At 47.5% G+C, this 21,072-nt stretch overlaps 1 protein-coding gene across 1 annotated transcript; it reads left to right on the forward strand.

Moving 5' to 3' along the window:
- The first annotated feature begins 1,752 nt into the window (after positions 1–1,752).
- CEP41 (centrosomal protein 41) lies at positions 1,753–19,867 on the forward strand. Its single transcript, XM_083573051.1, has 11 exons — positions 1,753–1,833; positions 6,039–6,102; positions 6,807–6,854; positions 9,925–9,986; positions 10,397–10,466; positions 11,270–11,414; positions 12,966–13,117; positions 15,324–15,391; positions 16,639–16,753; positions 18,281–18,499; positions 19,661–19,867. The coding sequence occupies exons 1-11, from the start codon at positions 1,801–1,803 to the stop codon at positions 19,804–19,806; spliced, it is 1,122 nt and encodes a 373-aa protein (XP_083429177.1). The 5' UTR covers positions 1,753–1,800; the 3' UTR covers positions 19,807–19,867.
- The last annotated feature ends 1,205 nt before the right edge of the window (positions 19,868–21,072 follow it).

Raw genomic sequence — 21,072 nt, forward strand, 5'->3', positions numbered from 1 at the left:
TCACCTTGCCGACAAAGGTCCATATAGTTCAAGCTATGGTTTTCCCAGTAGTGATGTATGGAATGAGAGCTGGACCATAAAGAAGGCTGATCGCCAAAGAATGGATGCTTCTGAATTCTGGTGCTGGAGGAGACTCTTGAGAGTCCCATGGACTGCAAGAAGATCCAACCTCTCCATTCTGAAGGAAATCAGCCCTGAGTGCTCACTGGAAGGACAGATCCTGAAGCTGAGGCTCCAAGACTTTGGCCACCTCAGGAGAAGAGAAGACTCCCTGGAAAAGACCCTGATGTTGGGAAAGATGGAGGGCACAAGAAGAAGGGGACGACAGAGGACAAGATGGTTGGACAGTGTTCTCGAAGCTACCAACATGAGTTTGACCAAACTGCGGGAGGCAGTGGAAGACAGGAGTGCCTGGCGTGCTCTGGTCCAGGGGGTCGCAAAGAGTCAGACACGACTAAACAACAACAAATTGCTTGCTGCTCTTGCTCTCATTTTAAAAAGCTATCTATCCATATGCTGCAAATAAAAAAATATTTTGATACTGTAGTGATTGTCCTTGAATCTACCTGACACATGGCCCTGCTCTCCTGCCACAACCTTTCAGAACCAAAGGTATATGTGCATTAGCTTCTCTGCCCCTTCTTGCTCAGCTGACCTTAATTAATGTATTAGTAAATAATAAAGGGGACACGGGTGGCACAAGCCTAGGGCTTGCCGATCAGAAGGTTGGCGGTTTGAATCCCCGCGACGGGGTGAGCTCCCATTGCTCAGTCCCTGCTCCTGCCAACCTAGCAGTTCGAAAGCACGTCAAAGTGCAAGTAGATAAATAGGTAAACGGGATAAAAGTAGATACATCTGGCGGGAAGGTAAACGGCGTTTCCGTGCGCTGCTCTGGTTCGCCAGAAGCGGCTTAGTCCTGCTGGCCACATGACTCGGAAGCTGTGCGCCGGCTCCCTCAGCCAATAAAGCGAGATGAGCGCCGCAACCCCAGAGTCAGCCACGACCTAATGGTCAGGGGTCCCTTTACCTTTACTAAACAATACATTTATTCATTTATTAAATAATAATAACAATAATAATAATAATATGCATTCATTTTATTTGCATGCTGGTTTTCCACACACACAAAAATCACGCTCAAAAAAGCATAAAAAAGGGATCCCTTTCAAATAAGCGCTGCAAAAGCAATTTCATAATAGGAAGAGCAACAGAACCACTCGCATGTGGCCCCTAGAAGCTTTCATAGAGAGGAATGCGGCCCTCGAGCTGGGAGGGTAGTATTTCCTATGTAGATTAACATCCTGCTCCCGGCAGACGCAACCCAGTACCCCAGCTGGAAGCCCACGGCCGGACACAAGGCACCAGAAGCACCCCTCGCCCGGCCGCCCCCCAAAATCCTCCGCACTATTTTTCTAAAGGACCCTCTGCTTTAATCTAAGAGCCTCCGGCGGAAGGACACCAGCGGCAGGGCTCATGACGTCACAATGCCACCTCACGCGGAGGCGTCCTCGCGTTGCCTCGGTAACCACAGACGCCTCTTTTTTTTCACGGTGCGCACGCGCGGCGCCTCCTCGCCTACGCGCCGGGACTTTAAACGCACGCCAAAAAGCCCTCACAAAGGATTTTAAGAGGGAGAGCGCGCGGGAGAGCGCCGATTGGCTCTCTGCGCGGCGAGAGGCGGGCCAATCGGGGCGGTGGCACGCCGGCCGGAGAGGCGGTGATTGGTCGAGGGGGGGCGCGGGGGCGGGCGCGAGGGGAGGGGGCGGGGCGGTGGGAAGGCGACGCTGACAGTTGGGCAGGATGTCGGCGAGGAGGCGCATCGGGGACCCTGAGGTGAGGGCTCGGCCCCTGCGGGGAGCCCCGGGAGACCCCGTCGCCCCTCTGCTCTCCCCCCTCACGAAGCCCAAACGGGGTGTTGTGTATGGGGGGGTCGCCCTTCGTTTTTGGGGTCCCCCCACGACCCCCCCTGAAGCCCAGCTATGGCGCCTTTTCTCCTCCTTTGGGGGGCCTCTCCCTCAAACAGCACCTTATCCCTCCTTTTTGGGGGGGGTTGTGGTCCTCATTTTAGGCGGGGTCCCCTCTGTGTTTTAATGTTTTAATGTTGGGTTTTTACATAGCTTGCATTTTAATTCTTTGGTTCTTTGCTGTTTCTATTAACCCTAGCAGTTTTTAATTAATGTTATAATACCAGCCTACTACTACTAATAATAATGTATTTTAATCTTGTTTTTAAGTTGTATTCATTCAACTTGTTTTTATTCTTGCTTGTTAGCCGCCCTGAGCCCGGCCTTGGCTGGGGAGGGCGGGGTATAAATAAAATTTATTATTATTAGTAGTAGTAGTAGTATCTCAAGCAACACTGGACCTGCATAAGAAGAAGAAGAGTAGCCTTTCTTTCTTTATTTCTTTCTTTCTCTCTATCTCACACATATTAATGTCACATGCCGACCTTGGATTTTGTAATTTGGGGCGGGCTCCCCAAAGAGGCTGCTCTCCCCACACACACTTTTTTGGGGGGGAAGGGGTGGGGCAAAGATTTTTCACGCTCTTTCTTTTTTTGGGGTTCCCAATAAGCCCTGGATTTGAGTCCCTAGAGAGCCCCTACCATAGACTCTTTCATTGCGGGAGGGGGTCTATTATTGTCTTATTCTCCTTTTTATTCTGTGTTTCTATGTTGTGTTTTTATGCTGTGAATCCGCCTTAGAGCTTCGGATGAAAAGTATACAAATTTAATAAGATAAAATAAAAATGGTTTTTTTGGGGGGTGGCGGTGGGGGGTTGTTTCACTCAACCCAGGCTTCTCAGAGGGGACTAGAGACATTTGTGGAAAAAAACATTTTTTTAAACATTTAAATGTTTAAAACATGTAATAAGTGCTAGAAATGTAAAGAAAAAGAAGGATCATTCTTTCATATGTGGTGGGAATGTAAGAAGGTAAAAGGTTTCTGGGAAATGATATACAATGAGTTGAAAAAGATGTTTAAATATACATTTGTAAAGAAACCAGAAGCCTTTTTGTTAGGAATAACAGGAAGAGAGATGAATAGAAGGGATTATAAACTTTTCCAATATGCAGTAACAGCGGCAAGAATATTAATGGCCCAAAAATGGAAACAAGAGGAACTACCGACCCTTGAAGAGTGGAGAATGAAACTTATGGACTATGCAGAATTGGACAAAATGACTGGGAAAATTAGATACCAGAGGGATCACAAGTTCATCGAGGACTGGGCAAAGTTTACGGATTATCTGGAAAACATATGTGATGAACAGACAGCGCTAGTGGGTTTTAAAGAGGTTTTGTGATAGTCGAAGGTGTATTGTAAAAAAGAAATAGAGACGAAAGGATATTCAATTGGCAATATTATATAGAGAAAATGCGTAAAGATAGCAAATATGGATGATTGGTGGAGGAGCTGGTGGAAGTACAAAAATTGGAAATCTGAGAACATGGTTGTGTTGATCAATTTGTAAAGGAAAAACTGAATAAAAATTTATATTAAAAAAAAGAGAGACATTTGTGGGAGGGGAGAGGACTTCTTGTAGCCATTAGCCACTCGGGCTGTATGGAACTTCCACAGTCAGGAGCAGTATACCTTCCAGGAGCAGTTGCTAGGAGACAAACTTGCGAGCTTCTCAGAAGCATCCTGTTGGCTGGTACAGGAAGCAGGGTGCTAGACCTGTTGTATCCGGCAGGGCTGCTGTAATATCTTGTCTTAGGTGCCTGAGTTGCACATTTGCTGCTGCTGCCACCCTCATTCTGATTTTTAAAAAACAGGTTTCGGAAAGAAAGCTCTGGCTTTCTCATATTGATGCTTCCTGCTTCCGCTGATGTGGAAGGCAGGTACCAAATCATGGTACTGTTTAAATTTCCTGCTGTTACCCTGGTGATGCCAACTGAATGTGAGAGCCAGTGGGATATGGGAGACTGGATTTGAGTTCCAGCCAAGGATCTGGGGAAGAATTTTCTCTGTCATTTTCTCTGGCTAGAGACCTCATACTTGTAACTCACTGTGATTGATGGAGGCTTACTAGGTTGACCATGTTGGTGGGTAGGTAGTCATAACGCATAGTACATGATTGCTGCATCCTTTTAACTGAGCTCTTGTCTTGGCTTTGGGTTTCCCTTTGCCCTGCATGGTTTCTGTAATGAACGCTCTCTCCACCTCATATTGGTGATTTAATGGACGGATGTTGAAATTGCTTTATGAATGACATGTGACTCTGGGTGGGAAACCTGTGGCCCTCCAGATGTTGCTCCCTCCGTCCCTGGCCACTGATTGGCCAGACTGAACTTCCTTTCCAAAACATTTTTTTTTTTTAGTCAGAAGGAGGGTGGCAGCATCCCTTACCATTGATTGACCAGACAGCTCCCTCCATCCCTGACCATTGATTGGCCAGACTGGCTGGGATTGATGGGAGTTGGAGTCCAGTATCATTTGGAAAGCCACAGGTTCCCCGACTCTGCAGTGACTTTGGAGCGTCAGGACTGAGATGGCAGTGGGCTGGTGGCAAAGTCCTGCTGAAATATTGTTCTACCCAAACAACTGCTTTCATTCGTTATGTTGTCAGACATAACTAAATTAATGATTGGTTGTGACACTCTGTTCAGAAGGGAGGCTGCAGCTCGTTGGTGGAGCACATGATGCTTTGAATGCAGAACGTCTCTGGTTCAATCTCTAGCATCTCCAAGCAGGCCTGGGGAAAACTCTGTTGTGAATGTATATCAGAATTCTTGCTTCTCTGTGCTGCTGCAGAGTTTTGGGTAGGAACCTGTGGTGATATGGTGTGGTGTGTGTGTGTGCATGAGAGAGAGAAGCAATGACACAAATACTTTGCCAACCTACCTCATTGTGAGGAGGAGCGTAGTTTAAAACAATTTATTTGATTCAATAATTGCCATTTTAACAGGATCGTGTGAATGGACCTTTGAGGCAGTTGTATATAATACGGCATTGTCAGTTGGACAAGTGAACAAGGCTGCAAAGCTACTGGGTGCCTCTTTGGACAGGCACCAATAACTTTTATGCTGGCTCCTAGGAATCTGGGTTATTTTTTCAGCCCTACACTTTTGCTGAAAGTTGATAGGAATCAAACTGAAGAGAATCATTTCCAGGGCATGTAATTGCCTGAGCTCAAGCCACAATATCTGTGTGCTGTCTGGCAGTTTACTGTTCTGTGCTGATGCCTATTTGCCCTAGCAGGCCGTGAGTCCATTTGGAACCAGGACATCAAATAACCCAGCCACTCTGGTCCTTCCGGTGCTGCTCTGACTGCGTGGTAGTTTGAACACCACCTAGCCAGGATCAGCAGTCTTTGAGCCTCCTATTCAAAGGAATGAAGCCCACTATGATTAGTTAAAGTAGACTTGCTAACTCCCCAATGCACAGCATGAAGACAAGGCCCTGCTGTTCCTGGGGGCCTGTTAAAACCAATACACTGTGTCAGTCTAGCATTACTGGAAGCAACAGGACAGCTGGGTTGTTAGATCATCTCCTCATCCTACATTTCCCTGAGGTGCACTGGGAGTCTCAGGGGTCACATTGGTACCGACAGATCACTGTGACCTGTAGCCCTGCATGGTGCATGGACATTGTGGAATGGGCCTATAATAATAAGACTTGCTTTTCCTTTCTAGGGGAGGAGAAAGGACCAGCATAATAAACTCCTATAGTAAGGATGGATGGCATATTTGGTAAATAAATAAAAAGGATCCCCTTGGTTAAACTCAGCGATTGAACTGGAGTAAAGCTGTTAGAGTAGGGGTAATAGATGTGTGGCCTTGGTAGAGGTTGGAGGAAGAAATAAAGTTTGTGTTGTGATAAAATGTGTCTAATGCCATTTGCCTCTTTGCATATCTTAGTATATTGGCTCTTGGGTTTAGGACTACTACTGCCCAAATTTTCTTGCTACACTCTTGTTTCAGCAATTATGTTCAGATCTCATCTGGCATTCCAGTTCTTCACTCCATACTTGGGTTACCTGTTGTGTATACTGAAGGTTTCTCTCTTTCCTTTTTTCTTTCAAAAACACAACAGTTTTTGACCAAAAGGATCCCACAGAATCCTAAATACCAGCATGTAAAAACTCGCCTTGACACAGGTAAGTGAACATCTCTCTGCTTGGATAGAAATGTATTAATCAGAGAAAAGTGAGACAGAAACCTTTCCCTTGCTACGTCCAATCCGTGGAATTTTTTCCCTATATCCCGGAGGTTGTTACCTTTCAAGGGTTGTGGTCTGTGATGTCAGATCATGAGGTAATAATGTGCTTTTGTGACTTAGGTCTCAGAGTAAACTTAGTACAAGCTATTAGAAAGTCAGCACATTTGATAATCTTGTTAGAGAAGGCTTGTAAACATAAGTATTTGGTCACCTATGATGAATAAGAATTGCCATAAGGCAATCAGAAGTGGAAGTATTAGAAAAGTTGGTTCTTTATTTCATTTCAGCCCTACTTATTTAAGAGGATGGTTGCAAGAGTCAGATGGGACAGGTGAAATCACGTTTGCCACCCTGAGCTCCTTGAAAGAAGAGCAGGACTAAAATGCAATAAATAAAATATATATTTCAAGCCTCACAGACCTAGCATTAACTATTTTTGGATGCCTATGATTTTCCAGCCCTACTAATCCACATTAAGGATTATGAGCATAGGATTAACTTGGAATAAACAGGTGAGGTGAGGCCTTGGTAACAGTTAAGATTTCTCCCAACATTTCCCCAACATTTATATTGCTGTGGAATGAATTAATCGCACATATCCGGTGGGAAAGGATGCATCATTGGGTGTATGTTCTCTTGTAGGTAGCAGTATGACCAAATACACTGAAAAACTGGAAGAGATCAAAAGAAGTGAGTAACATCACAACCACCACTTAGACTTCTGTAATCCACTGTAACCCACAGATCGAGCTTGGGGGGGGCAATGCAGGATAACTTGTTGTAGTGGGTTTAGCACTTTGAGGCTCTGCCATGTGACTTGGGATTGTTCCCACCCAAGCAGGGGGCAGGGGTCCTGGAATTAACACATTGTTGGCATCTTTGCAATTGCTGTCATGTATGATCTGGCTGAGATTCCTACATTGCAGGGAGTTGGGTTAGATGACCCTCAGGGTCCCTTGTTGTTGGTGTTTAGTCGTTTAGTCGTCTCCGCCTCTTCGTGACCCCCTGGACCAGAGCACGCCAGGCACTCCTGTCTTCCACTGCCTCCCGCAGTTTGGTCAAACTCATGCTGGTAGCTTCGAGAACACTGTCCCACCACCTCGTCCTCTGTCGTCCCCTTCTCCTTGTGCCCTCCATCTTCCCCAACATCAGGGTCTTTTCCAGGGAGTTTTCTCTTCTCATGAGGTGGCCAAAGTCTTGGAACCTCAGCTTCAGGATCTGTCCTTCTAGTGAACACTCAGGGCTGATTTCCTTCAGAATGGAGAGGTTTGATCTTCCTGCAGTCCATGGGGCTCTCAAGAGTCTCCTCCAGCACCAGAATTCAAAAGCATCAATTCTTCGGTGATCAGCCTCCTTTATGGTCCAGCTCTCACTTCCATACATCACTACTGGGAAAACCATAGCTTTAACTATACAGGCCTTTGTTGGCAAGGTGATCTCTCTGCTTTTAAGGGTCCCTTACAACTCTACAATTCTATGATTCTGAGATCTCCCGCAACCCAAATTCAAAGCATCTCTGTTCAGGGAAAGTCACGTCCAGGGATTAATCTTCACCAAAGTGTGCCTATGTCACTGCGTGCATTTTCAGAACATCATTGTGCAAAAATGGGGACTGGAAGCTTTCCAAAACGAATGCTAAGATTCTCAGCTTAATTAATTCTGAGAACTGTCTTTTTAAGCTTTGTACGGTTCAAGTAGCAAGTCACATTACATACTTAGAATACAAAGGGATTTCTGGTGTATTTTTCAAAAACAAAACTGTTTTGGCTTTTCCTCACTCTGCACTCCTTTTTTTTTAGTTGCAATTGCTTTGGTCAACTAGAAATGAAGTTACTTTGTTCCACAACATTCTTTTGTTCAGAGATTGCTTTTGAGTACTGAAATCTTAGCAGCGGTCTCGTCGTATCACCGCTACAAAACTTGTTGTGTTTCTGTCCCTTTCTTCCTCTGCACTCCCTGTTGTGCAAACCCGAGTGCCTCTTTTGTGTCAGATTCTTTTTTTCCTCTATAAATCCCACTTCAAGAAGCTTAGATGCAGGTACCCTCTCACTGGGCCGGTGGTGAATAGCACCTTGTGTGGTTCAGATAATTTGCTAACCATCTTTGATTTCTCATGGATAGACGACACCAGTTGGACACAGGCTTAAATGCCTGGTACAGTGTTGCCTCTGTCTCTTCTGTAACTTGAGAAAAACAGCTACGAGGCTAGAAAATCAAAACTGAGAAGCCAGCAGGTGTAGTCCTCATTTGCCTATCTGGTGGACAGGGGTGAGAAACAAACCACCTAGTTTTCTTCTCATCGTAAATCTTGTTTTGCTGCTCCTGAGGAGTTCTAGACTCTTCTGAACAGTTGTATGTTGGTTGTCTCTGAATCTTTGCTTCAAGATGTCTGGAACCTTAAAGGGACCTTCTGAATCAGTTCCAGGTATGTTGTGCTGATGTTGTGGGACAAAGTGGCTCTGTTAATTTTCTCTTCTATCTGATGCCCCTAACTGCTTTGGGCCACAGCTCCCTGCTGGCTGGTGCTGATGGGAGCTGTAGATTTTCTTCTCTTCCCTTAAGGAGAGCCAGTGTGGTGTAGTGGTTAAAAGCGGTAGATTCGTAATCTGGTGAACCGGGTTCGCGTCTCCGCTCCTCCACATGCAGCTGCTGGGTGACCTTGGGCTAGTCACACTTCTCTGAAGTCTCTCAGCCCCACTCACCTCACAGAGTGTTTGTTGTAGGGGAGGAAGGGAAAGGAGAATGTTAGCTGCTTTGAGACTCCTTCGGGTAGTGATAAAGCGGGATATCAAATCCAAACTCTTCTTCTTAAGGACAGCAAATTGTTGGATATCCATATCCATCCTTTTTATAATGCCCCTGGACCAGCCTGGCAGGGAAAATAATAAATAAGTATTTACTTCGTGGCAGGTGGTGCTAAGCTTGTTTCATTTGAGGTGTTGGTAGCTGAAAAGCAAAGTTCAGTCATGCTCAGTTTAGCAGCATGTTGTATATGGTGACCTGATGAATATCCATGGAGTGGTTGTGATCCTTGTCTTGCTTTCTCACATCATTCAGAGTTGTATGCAGGCTTGTGCTTCAGTGTGCTCAGTCCTCTGCTTGTTAGTTCAGTGTGGGCTGGATTGCATGAAGTAACTGGTGCTGCTGATTTGAGGAAGGGCTTTCTTTGGTTAGAAGGAGGTCTTAGGTGACCTTTTGGATCCCACCTCCAACCCTCTGTGAAGGCAGCAGTAGATAGTGCAGGGCTGAGGAACCTGTCACCCTCCAGATGATGATGATGGCATGCAACTCCCACCAGACCCAGCCAGCATGGCTAGTGATCAGGGATATGGAGGGAGTCCAATAATGTATGGCAGGCCACAGATTTCCCCAACCTTGAGAGAGGGAATTGGCCTGGGAATTGGGTGAATCTTTAGTTGGATAGATCTGAGGGGTTTGGGCTCTGTTCCCTGCACAATCCCGTTCAAGGTGGTAGGGAGTGAGATTAGATTTCGTTCTAAGATAAGGTTACCAGATTTTTTTCAATGAATCTGGGGACACTTTTCAACTTCCTACTAAATAGATGGGTTTTGTCACAGGAATGATTTGTAAATCTGGGGACTGTCCCTGGGAAACAGGAACGCTTGGTAACCTTTTTCTAAGGTTCATAAGTTTTCATACATCCTTTGAAGAAGAGCGGAATGCAAGTATAATACATGGGACTAATGCAATGGTACTGCCAAAGTTTTCTCATAGATTACACCTCTTCACTGTTTTCCAGATTACAGATACAAGAAAGATGAGCTCTTCAAGAGACTGAAAGTGACTACTTTCGCCCAGCTGGTATGTTCTGTCCTTAAACTGCATTTTTCCTGAAGTGTCCCACTGTATTCACAGTAGTTCAAATGCTTCTCATAAGTTCCTATTATCCCCTGCTCCCACCCCAGCTCTTGTATAGCAGACGATCATATCTGTGAGCTCGCCATACTTTTGCAAATGAGACTTTCATCGTTTAATATCCTGGACAACTAGCAGGATTCAAGGGTTCTTGGGCCCCTCAGGTGTCAACCCTGATATTAAACTACAGTATGTGAAGCAGAAATAAAGATGCCTCAATATGACCCTCGGGATTCTGTGATTCCATGAAAACTCACACTAGGGTTGGCCTTCCTCTGGACCGATGCTGCTTCCTGAGCCCCAGAACAACGTTTTTGCCGAGCTGCTTTTGATCATGTCCTTGCCTCAATCCACAGGTGACCCAGGTTGCTTCCCTAGCTGATGAAAACTCAGAAGTACCATGTGAGGAAATTCAAAAGTTTGATGGTAAGGTCCGGGGCTTCTAAGAAATTCATTTTTTTAAGGTTCTTGGAAATGGTAGAATACTACTACAAGGAAAGAAGTGTAGGCATAAAGTCCTGCCTTGTAACTTTGTGCTAGTGGTCCATTTTGTCTGGCGCTGGCTACTTGGTTTCCCCCGACCTATGACCTGAGATCCTGTTTTAGTATCAAACCTGGGATGTTCTGCTTATATAAAGCATGTCCTCTGCCGCTGGGCTACGGCCTTTCCCCACACAGAGGTCTGCTTACTGCTTTTTTTCCTTATTTAAGCAACTGTTTGGGTTCTTATGTGACAAAGTAAGCACTTGTTAAAAGTTAAAAGATTATCACGGAGATAGATGCATGCCAAATAGTGGGCATTGTGTCTTGTCATCAGTGATATCACAAACACTGTCCAATGGGTGCTGGTTCTGTCCCTAGCAGGAGGCTTTGGGATTTGGCAAGTCCTGAAAATTTGGTTTCCTGTGAGCAAATGAATGCAAATATAATCATGTGCTACAAGGGGAGAAGAGCACTTCTACATCTCTGGAAAGCTTATTGTCCATACAGTCTAGAGGCTTTGGAGATAGCCTCTGTCTCATCCTCTACAGCAGAATCCCAGCCTAACTTATCCCTGCACTTACCCTGACTCCTCAGACTAAACCCTGTTATTACCAAATTTCTGTCTTTATTGTTTTTCTCATTTTGTACACCATTGAGAGATTCAAAGGTCTTAAGAGATTCAGAAATGCTTTTAGATAAATATCTTTTTCAATGAAATATCTGCCTTCCCCTCACCCCTGTTTCAGAAGGCGATGCTGCTCCTGCAGATAACAGCCCTGACATGGCGGCAGAGACCAATGGCAAAAGCAGCCCTGGTGACAAACCAGCCAGTCCCATCCTGTTCATAAACAACACCGGAGCCGGGGAGTCGTATCGTTCCACCCTACAGAGGTATCCAAGAGTCTGTCTCTGTGCTCGGGCTTCCTTCCTTCCACCTGCCATGATTCCTTTTGCTCCCTGCAAAGACGGGTTTGGAAAAAATCAGTGATGCAATTTGATGAAGTGCGCCAATACGAATAGATGAGACTCCAAAAGCAACACATGGTATTCCAAACCATTGCTTAGCTTGGCTTAAAATGCTAAAGCAGGTCCATCGGGCTCTTGGCACGTTTGATAGCCTTTCCAAAAAGTTGGATGAGACTTGATCAGTCAAGCTTCCATGAGAAAGGAGTTGGAAAGCAAACAACTGTGATCATAGAAGCCTCCCTCCTTGTTCTAGCTGGGCACCCATGTCCTTTTCTACCAATGACCGTTAGCCATCAGCTAAATGGAATCTCAGGAAGGAGCATACCTTCATACCAGCTGCTGGGGACAAACAGCAGGAGGGGGGCTACTGCGTTCATGCCCTGCTTGTGAACTTCTCACAAGCATTGGGGAGTGTTCAGTGGGCAGCCTAGAGTTGGGAAGCCTAGAGGGTCACATTTGGCCCACGGACCAGATGTTCCCCACCCCTGGACTAGCTGGGCTTTTGTCCTTATATGTAAAGGTAAAGGGACCCCTGTCGTGACCGACTCTGGGGTTGCGGCGCTCATCTCGCTTTACTGGCCGAGGGAGCCAGCGTACAGCTTCCGGGTCATGTGGCCAGCATGACTAAGCCGCTTCTGGCAAACCAGAGCAGCGCACGGAAACGCCGTTTACCTTCCCACCGGAGCAGTACCTATTTATCTACTTGCACTTTGACGTGCTTTTGAACAGCTAGGTTGGCAGGAGCAGGGACCGAGCAACGGGAGCTCACCCCGTCGCGGGGATTCGAACTGCCGACCTTCTGATCGGCAAGTCCTAGGCTCTGTGGTTTAACCCACAGCGCCACCCACGTCTCTGTCCTTATATTTAACCTCACCTTTTCCCATTAAGTTCAAAGAATCATTTGCTCTCCCATTTTATCTTCACAAGAACCCTGCAGAGTAGGTTAGGGTATCTTCAGATGCTCTTAGTCATTGGCACCAGGAGCAGAACCTCCCCCTGGGATCTTAAGGGGGTACAGGATTCATCACCTAGGAAACTGGCTGGATTGCTGTCTGTTCTGAACTCAGAGGGCAGTGTCTGTCTGTCACTGAATTGCTGGCTCCTTTGATCGGCTTCCGCCTAGCACTGATAACCACAGAAACATACTACCGTATTTTTCGCTCTGTAAGACGCACCAGACCATAAGACGCAACTAGTTTTTGGAGGAGGAAAACAAGAAAAAAAAATATTCTGAATCCCAGAAGCCAGAACAGCAAGAGGGATATAACTGTGCAGCGATCCCTCTCGGTGTTCTGGCTTCTGGGATAGCGGCGCAGCCTGCATTCGCTCCATAAGACGCACACACATTTCCCCTTACTTTTTAGGAGGGGAAAAGTGCATCTTATAGAGCGAAAAATACGGTATTTTGACCTGACAGGTTGATGGTGGTTCTTATTTTGCCCTTATCCTGAAGTTAATGGCTCCTCTTTCTCCCAGTGTCATCAGTGGCGTGGGTGAGCTGGACCTGGGGAGAGATGCCCCGAAGAAAACTGAAAACTTTGCGAAAGACAGACCTTACCCCGACTGCCCCTACCTGCTGCTGGACGTGCGAGAGCGGGATGCGTTTGAGCAGTGCCACATAGTGGGAGGTGAGGCAGCCAGAGCATCACCCCAAGGGTTGCGTGAGTGGGGGTGCACCATAAGCATCCCCCCCCTCTTGCAGAGGTTGATCACCTTTAGAGAAAACCAGAATGGACAAAGCAGCCTACAAGCTGCAGAGAACGTTGTGGAGGTGTCCACCTTCTCTGAAGGCAAGAGCTGCTTCCAGTATTCCAACTTACATCTGCTGATGCCTTTTGACTCTCCCTGGTGTCAGATGGCGGTGGTGGTTGCTCATGACTCCGACCTGGCTTTTGCAGGTTTTATTGTGCAAACTATTTACAGTGCAGATCTACCAAGTTCATTTCCGTCTCAGTCACTTGCAGAATCCGGGAGTGGCCCCTTCCGGCTTCTTCCCCAACATAAGAACTTCGGCACCCCAAGCCTCCTCCTCCCCTCCTTGCATTTCACCCCTCTGCACAAGGTGGCGTGCATCCCTCCTGGCCAGCCTGGCGAGATGAGGTGGTGGAGCTCTCAGCAGCATCCTCCAGCCCTTTCCTCACTTGGCTGGCCCCTTCCCTCTCTTCTCCACTGGAGGTGTGGCTTTTCCCACCGCTGGAAGAGGAACTGCTCCTCAAGAGTTTCGGAGGCTCTCTGTATCCCAACGGCCCCCCTGCCTCCCTCCCCTGACACCTGGCTTCTTAAAAAGAGCTCCAAGTACTGCAGGCTGTTTTCTAGCTCAGGAGAAGGCAATGAGCAACTGACTCCCCAATCACCACTGCATGAATTCATTCTGTAAAGTGGTCACCAATGTGATAACACACTATTTTATTTATATATTCAGTTTGTATACTGCCCTTCATCCACAGAGCTCAGAGCAGTCACCACACCTACCTGCTCAGGTGATAATTTTGTGCACTTGACAAAGTGGACTCTGGCCCACAAAGCATAACAATAACATTCATTCATTCATTCATTCATTTATATGCTGCCCATCTGATCGGGTTGCCCCAGCCACTCTGGGCAGCTCCCAGCAAAAATAGTAAAAACTTAGTACAACATCTGACACTAAAAACTTAGCCTTCAGATGTCTTTTAAAAATCACAAAAAGCTGCTTAAAGATTAACACAGGTTTCTGAGTCATTTGTGCTGTCCACAAGTAACAGGCTTCCTCCTCTGGGATTTGCTATCTGCCGACACGGAGCCTGCTTAGAAGCAACTCTGTAAGACTGGGGATCCTACCGCACTCCTTGGTACCAGAGGTGACTACATCAGGAAAGGGCGGGGGGAGCGGTTTACAAATGCAGTCCAAGCTGCAAGTCTGTCTCCTAGGCTTGGCCTCCTCCCTCAATAGGAGAAGGCATCCTGGAAGAGGTATTTGGCCCATCTGCTTCAGCAGCAGATCTGTACAACTGGCATGCATATGTTGGAGTTCCACCCTCCCAGTTTCAGTCCCAGTGGGAGAAAGTAAGGGCTTCTGCTGAGCTTTGTGAAGAAAAAGAAATTCACTAGTGTGATCAGCCTTTTCTCTTTCCCTCCCCTTTCCCGTTTCCGAGCACAATTCAAAGTGTTGGTGTTGATCTTTAAAGCCCTAAACGGCCTTGGTCCAGTATACCTGAAGGAGCGTCTCCACCCCCATCATTCAGCCCAGACACTGAGGTCCAGCTCTGAGGGTCTTCTGGCGGTTCCCTCACTGCGAGAAGCAAAGTTACAGGGAACCAGGCAGAGGGCCTTCTCGGTAGTGGCACCCGCCCTGTGGAACGCCCTCCCACTAGATGTCAAAGAGAAAAATAACTACCAAACTTTTAGAAGACACCTTAAGGCAGCCCTGTTTAGGAAAGCTTTTAATGTTTAATAGGTTATTGTATTTTAGTGTTTTGTTGGAAACCGCCCAGAGTGGCTGGGGAAACCCAGCCAGATGGGTGGGGTATAAATAATAAATTATTATTATTCTCTGTCTTAGCTAGTGAACCGAGAGAGGAAAAAAGTGGTCAAGGTGTCTTCTCACACTGGGGTTCTTCACTTAGCACTGCTGCTCTTGCTTGGAAGTGGACGGACCGCTAAGCCTCTGCTCTGGCTTCTTATGTCCAGCATTGTCCTACCTTAAGAGCTAGAGAACCATCCTCCCACCTTCAAATGGATGCTCACAATTCCAATATGATTTTGTGTGTGTGCTTTTTCAGCTATAGAAAATGAGAACAGGCCTGCTTAGTTTCTCTCTTCTGTTCTAAGCTTGCTTTTCTCTTCCCTTTGCAGCTTACTCCTACCCAATCGCCACGCTATCCAGAACCATGAATCCCTATACGAATAACATTTTGGAATACGTATCCTTCATCCAAAGAAGCCTCTTGGTGTTCTGCTGCTATTTCTGCTTCAAATGCACAGCTTGATCAGGAGCCCTAACCCCACAGGAAGCAAAGCTCACGGTCCCGTAACCTTCCCTTTGAGGAAAGCTCACTTCTGTGCTCAGATCCACTTGATCATCATATTTCGCTGCTTTCCCCACAGTATGTCTTCCAGATCCATGTTTCCTTTGCATATGTGGGTCTGGAACCCCATGGGGATCAAAGCAAATGGGGAAAACTTCAGGGATCTGAAGGGTGGAGAGAGATGAAGCATTGGGGCTCCAGGATACCTGCCTGGGATGTCACTTGGGCACAAGCCAATGTCCAATATGTGGAGCTTTTGCTGCCCCCACCTCCTCCTACTTACCAGTCTATGATCCTTCCTCTCCACAACATCCCCTGACATGCACCCTCTCACACCATTAAGGAGAGGAGATGCGGGTGGCGCTGTGGGTTAAACCACAGAGCCTAGGACTTGCCGATCAGAAGGTCGGCGGTTCGAATTCCTGCAATGGGGTGAGCTCCCGTTGCTCGGTCCCTGCTCCTGCCAACCTAGCACTTCGAAAGCATGTCAAAGTGCAGGTAGATAAATAGGCACCACTCCAGCGGGAAGGTAAACGGTGTTTCCGTGCGCTGCTCTGGTTCGCCAGATGCGGCTTAGTCATGCTGGCCACATGACCCGGAAGCTGTACGCCGGCTCCCTCGGCCAATAAAGCGAGATGAGCACTGCAACCCCAGAGTCAGTCACGACTGGACCTAACGGTCAGGGGTCCCTTTACCTTATAATAAACTATCCATCTTCTTTCCTCCCAATCCTATTCCTTACCCCCAGGACTAAAAGGAGACACATTTTAGTCCCCCAGGACTAAAAGGAGACACATCTCCTCATTTAAAATGTCCAGGGATGTTACCTAATTTAGCTCACTTCCAAATACAGAATTTGAGTTTTAATTTGTTTTGATGGAGTCGAGAGCTGTTGCTTGCCCGTCTTTGACAGAAACCGAATGTTGAGGCTACTGACCTTGGTTTCCCTTGAGAGAAAGTGTTGACGCTTGTGTCCAAATCTCACTAGGTGCCCCTCATCTGCCATTGGAGTGAGCTGTCAGGCACTGTTACCTTGACATTCCTAAATGCTTGAGGATGGGGTCAGGGGCGGGACTTTGCCACCATCTTGTTCTCTTCCCACTTCCGTTGATTGTACAAGCCTTAGCTCCTCCGCCCGCCAGAAAAACGCTCATGGAAAGATCATCATTCTGTACGACGACGACGAGAGAGTAGCGAGCCAAGCTGCCACCACCATGTGTGAAAGGGGTTTTGAAAACTTGTTTATGCTCTCTGGAGGTAGGAAGCCCTGGAATTTCCCTGCTATTTACCTGCTAGTTTCAGGCATCAAATCCATTCTCCCTCCCCTCCAGCCCTCACACACAGAGGTCACTTTGCAATGTGATCTCTAGAGAACTGACATGCATTGCATATCATACAGTGATGTGCCCTGGTGGCTATGCTTGCACACAAACGTGCCTAAAGAGCTAAATTTCTGGAAAGATCAAACCAGTTTAATAGGCTCAGCTAATTAGGTCAAAACCACATGCCAAAGTTGCCCCAAATCCTGCTTTTGTGACCTGTCTGGTTATGCAAATCATCAAGCACACTTTGCATATATCTGGGTTTCTCTTTTAAAAGAGCTGTGCATAGCACATTGGCCCTGAACACAGAAACCTCATTTCGTCCCTGCTTCCTTAGTGTTTCAATGAACAGGAAGCTGTGATTTTTTTCCGCCATATTCCCTCGCCCAGCAGCGCAAAGAGAGAGTGATATGTGCACTGCCTCCATTTCCAGTGCTAAATGTGCAATGGACCATGCCGATATACAGTGGCGTAGCGTGGGGGGTGCAGGGGGGCCGGCTGCACCGGGCGCAACATCGGGGGGGGGCGCTCGCCGCCTCCGGAGTCGCCGAAGAGCCTCGGACGCAGGCTGTAGCAGAGCCCCATGTCTCGCAGAACCGACGAGCTGTGCGCGCGTCCGGGCTGAAGGCATCCGGCAGGCAGCAGCTCTCAGTGCTTGCCGCGGAGGGCGCGCCAGGCAGCCCCTCCTCACAGCCCTGCCGCCGCTGCTGCTGCAGCTGCTGGGCCATATTGCATTTTCCTCGCCTCTCTGCCCTTCTCCTCCTCCGGGCAAGCGGCGTCGTTTGGGCGGCAGCGCCAGCGGCAACTCGCCTCAGATCACCTGACACGGACCCGCCGCCGCCGTGGCTACCTTACCGTAAATACCCCAGCCCAGGCAGCAGCAAGAAGAAGCTGGCAGCGGCGGCAGGTTAGGGGTTAGGGGGCGCAAATTACTTGCCTTGCCCCGGGTGCTGACAACCCACGCTACGCCGCTGCCGATATAGGCAGAGGCTTCATTCTAAGTCAGCCTTTAGCATGTTCAGAGTAATGCTGCAGGAGCGTCTCCACCCCCATCGTCCAGCCCGGACACTGAGATCCAGCGCCGAGGGCCTCCTGGCAGTTCCCTCATTGCGAGAAGTGAGGCTACAGGGAACCAGGCAGAGGGCCTTCTCGGTGGTGGCGCCCGCCCTGTGGAACGCCCTCCCGTCAGATGTCAAAGAGATAAACAACTACCTGACATTCAGGAGACATCTTAAGGCAGCCCTGTTCAGGGAAGTTTTTAATATTTAACGCTGTATTGTTTTTAACACTTGATTGGGAGCCGCCCAGAGTGGCTGGGGAAACTCAGCCAGATGGGCGGGGTATAAATAATAAATTATTATTATTATTATTATTATTATTATTATTATTATTATTATTATTATTATTATCTGAAGGTGTCAAGCTGGACTGTGTTCTCAGAATCTCTTTCCTTGCCTGCCAGGTCTCAGAGTCGTCGCTCAGAAGATCCCCGAAGGTCTGGTAACTGGCACATTTCCTTCCTCTTGCCTATCGGCCAGCCAGCCTGGGACCGCCCGGAAAAGAGCCACTCCCAGGCAGCCCCTCCCCCCGCCCGCTGAGAATAAATGGAGATTTACAGCAGAGGATCTACAAAAGATACAGTACTATCTAGAAGAGGAGCAACTTCCGACAGATGCCGCCAGTAAGACTTAGCTGTCTGTCTCCTACAGCTGGGGTTGTCACCTTTGGTCAGGCAAAATATGGGACAAGTCCAGGAGTGTGTGGATGGGGGGCTAAAATTACTCTCTCTGGTGCAGAAATGACTTCAAAGCAATCCATTATAATGGGTTGTTTCCAATGCTAGTCATACTCATAGAATAGACCAAATGAAATTTACGGACCTAAGTTAGCAATGCATATTAATTTCAATGACTCACTTCCTCCCCACCTGCTGAATTTCTGTCTGTCAGAAAGAATGGTAAATGTAAACTTCTGAATTACTGCTCTGGTGTTTTTTAAAACACTCAAAAAAACTTGCAGTCATTAAAACATACACGCTAAGAACATCTGTTAAAACCAACCTAATAATAATAATAATAATTTATTATTTATACCACACCCATCTGGCTGGGTTTCCCCAGCCACTCTGGGCGGCTACCAACAAAACACTAAAATACAATAACCTATTAAACATTAAAAGCTTCCCTAAACGGCTGCCTTCAGATGTCTTCTAAAAGTCTGGTAGTTGTTGTTCTCTTTGACATCTGGTGGGAGGGCTTTCCACAGGGAGGGTGCCACCACAGAGAAGGCCCTCTGCCTGGTTCCCTGTAACTTGGTGTCTCGCAGGGATGGAACTGCTAGAAGGCTCTCAGAGTTGGACCTCAGTGTCCGGGCTGAACGATGGGGGTGGAGACGCTCCTTCAGGTATACTGGGCCTAGGCCGTTTAGGGCTTTCAAGGTCAGCACCAACACTTTGAATTGTGCTCGGAAACGTACTGGGAGCCAATGTAGGTCTTTCAAGACTGGTGTTATATGGTCTTGGCGGCTGCTCCCAGTCACTGGTCTAGCTGCCGCATACAGCAATTCAATACAGCAATTCAATATATATATCATCACAGGTAAGTTATTATTTAGGTTACAGGATCAACATAAGCCCCCAAAATACAGATTCCAGCTCTGAGAAGCTTACAGCCTAAGTTTTAACATTGAGTGGGGCAAAGAGGTTCAGGGGCAAAAGAGGGGAAAGGACCCAGGCCTGGATGTGTCCCAAGCTGTGCCTTGTCGGTGGCGGTAGGAAATGGCCTGGGTTGCTTAGAGGCCAGCTTGCCTCACTCACCCTCCTGTTCTGCTTCCTCTCTTACAGCCCGTCTTAGCCGCGGTTCTTCAGCTCGAGACTCCAAAGCCACCGCCGTGCGGAGCAGCCAGAACCTGCCCACCACCAACACAGCGGTGGCCCTCTCCACCCGCTCCCTCAGCAGCAGCAGCCTGCAAAGCAGGCCCTGGAGATAGACGGTGTCCGTTTCCCACTCAATAAAAGAGAGTCCCTCTTCCTGGGGCCCTTTGATCACTACAGCCAGTCTTTCGCTTTTAGGAAGGTGGTGTGCACGGGACAGAGAGGGGCAGAGGAGCAAACGTGGGCAAGGTATGGAATAGGAGAGGGGGAAACGCCACAGGCCAAGGACCTTTGGAGTGGAAAAGAAGCCCAGGGTGGGAAGGAAACAGGCTAACCTTATCTAAACCTCCCAGCTAAGACTCTGGTTGGTGTTTGTCATTGCCTCCCCCCACTCCTAAAGGTAATGGGATTTCCTAACTGCTGGTACATGAGAACATGTAAACCAGAGCAATCCAAAAACGTGACTGGACTTTGAACAGAAATGGAGCAAAATGAGCAAAGTTAGTCGTGAGCAAAGTTAGTTCTAAGTGCTTGAGTTATAATAACTAGACATTTGTGGTACAGCCAAGGAATGAATGGGTGATCTGAGTGTTTAATTTGTGGCCTTCTGCCCAGAGTTCTTTGTCGTCGTCCCAAAAATACTCTTAAGAACAGCAGTTGTACATAAAGGGGAAAGAACGTAACTCCTCCGCTTCCTGGATTTTCAGAGCCATAAACCTTGGCCGGCTGTTTTTCCTGCTGTGGCCATTCCAGGCTATGATTGTGAATATGTGGACAGCACAGTTCCCTTCCCTAATGTTGAAGGATAACTTTGGGGACCAGATCGTGAAAGATGCTGGAAATAAGATGCAAGGGGTAGAAGGCAAAGCCATTCCATCACCTAGATGAAATCTCTTATCTATAAAACGTCCTGATTTTGGGAGAGTAGTAGAAGTTGTGGAGGGAGAATGTATCTGTCCCACTTCGTAATTCCATTGTTTGTTTGCCTCTGGGGGTGATGCTGAGCATCGCAATGGAGCCCTGTAATTCCACCCCTGGTAGTTTTGAGGCCACTAACACCTCAAAAGGGCAGCGTTTCACATACAGATAGCTTCTGGCAAATTTGCTTGGCTTGTTGCGTTGGCAGAAAGGGGAGTCCTTTTGACCCCTTTTCTCTCCTCTCCCCCTGTGACATTTCCTTTCTCTCGCTAGGACACCTGAGATTAATGGCACATCGACTAGCAGGCCAGTGGCACTCTGTCTCTCTGCCAGCTGTTCTCTTTTACAGTTTGCGCAGTCGGCTGGCTGCGCAGGAAAAAATGCCTTCACCTCTGCTGTGGTCCGAACAGCTCAGAGTGGCATCAGTGCCAGATCAGTTCTCCCTTCCACCTGTGGTTCACCTT

Source organism: Podarcis filfolensis (assembly GCF_964270895.1).
Source record: "Podarcis filfolensis genome assembly, chromosome: 10".
Classification (NCBI taxonomy): Eukaryota; Metazoa; Chordata; class Lepidosauria; order Squamata; family Lacertidae; genus Podarcis; species Podarcis filfolensis.

Coding starts and splice junctions, on each gene's coding strand:
- CEP41 (XM_083573051.1), top strand. CDS start 1,801: ATGTCGGCGAGGAGGCGCATCGGGGACCCTGAG. Junction 10,467..11,269: donor GGAAATTCAAAAGTTTGATG/GTAAGGTCCGGG, acceptor CCCCTGTTTCAG/AAGGCGATGCTGCTCCTGCA. Junction 18,500..19,660: donor ACTTCCGACAGATGCCGCCA/GTAAGACTTAGC, acceptor CCTCTCTTACAG/CCCGTCTTAGCCGCGGTTCT.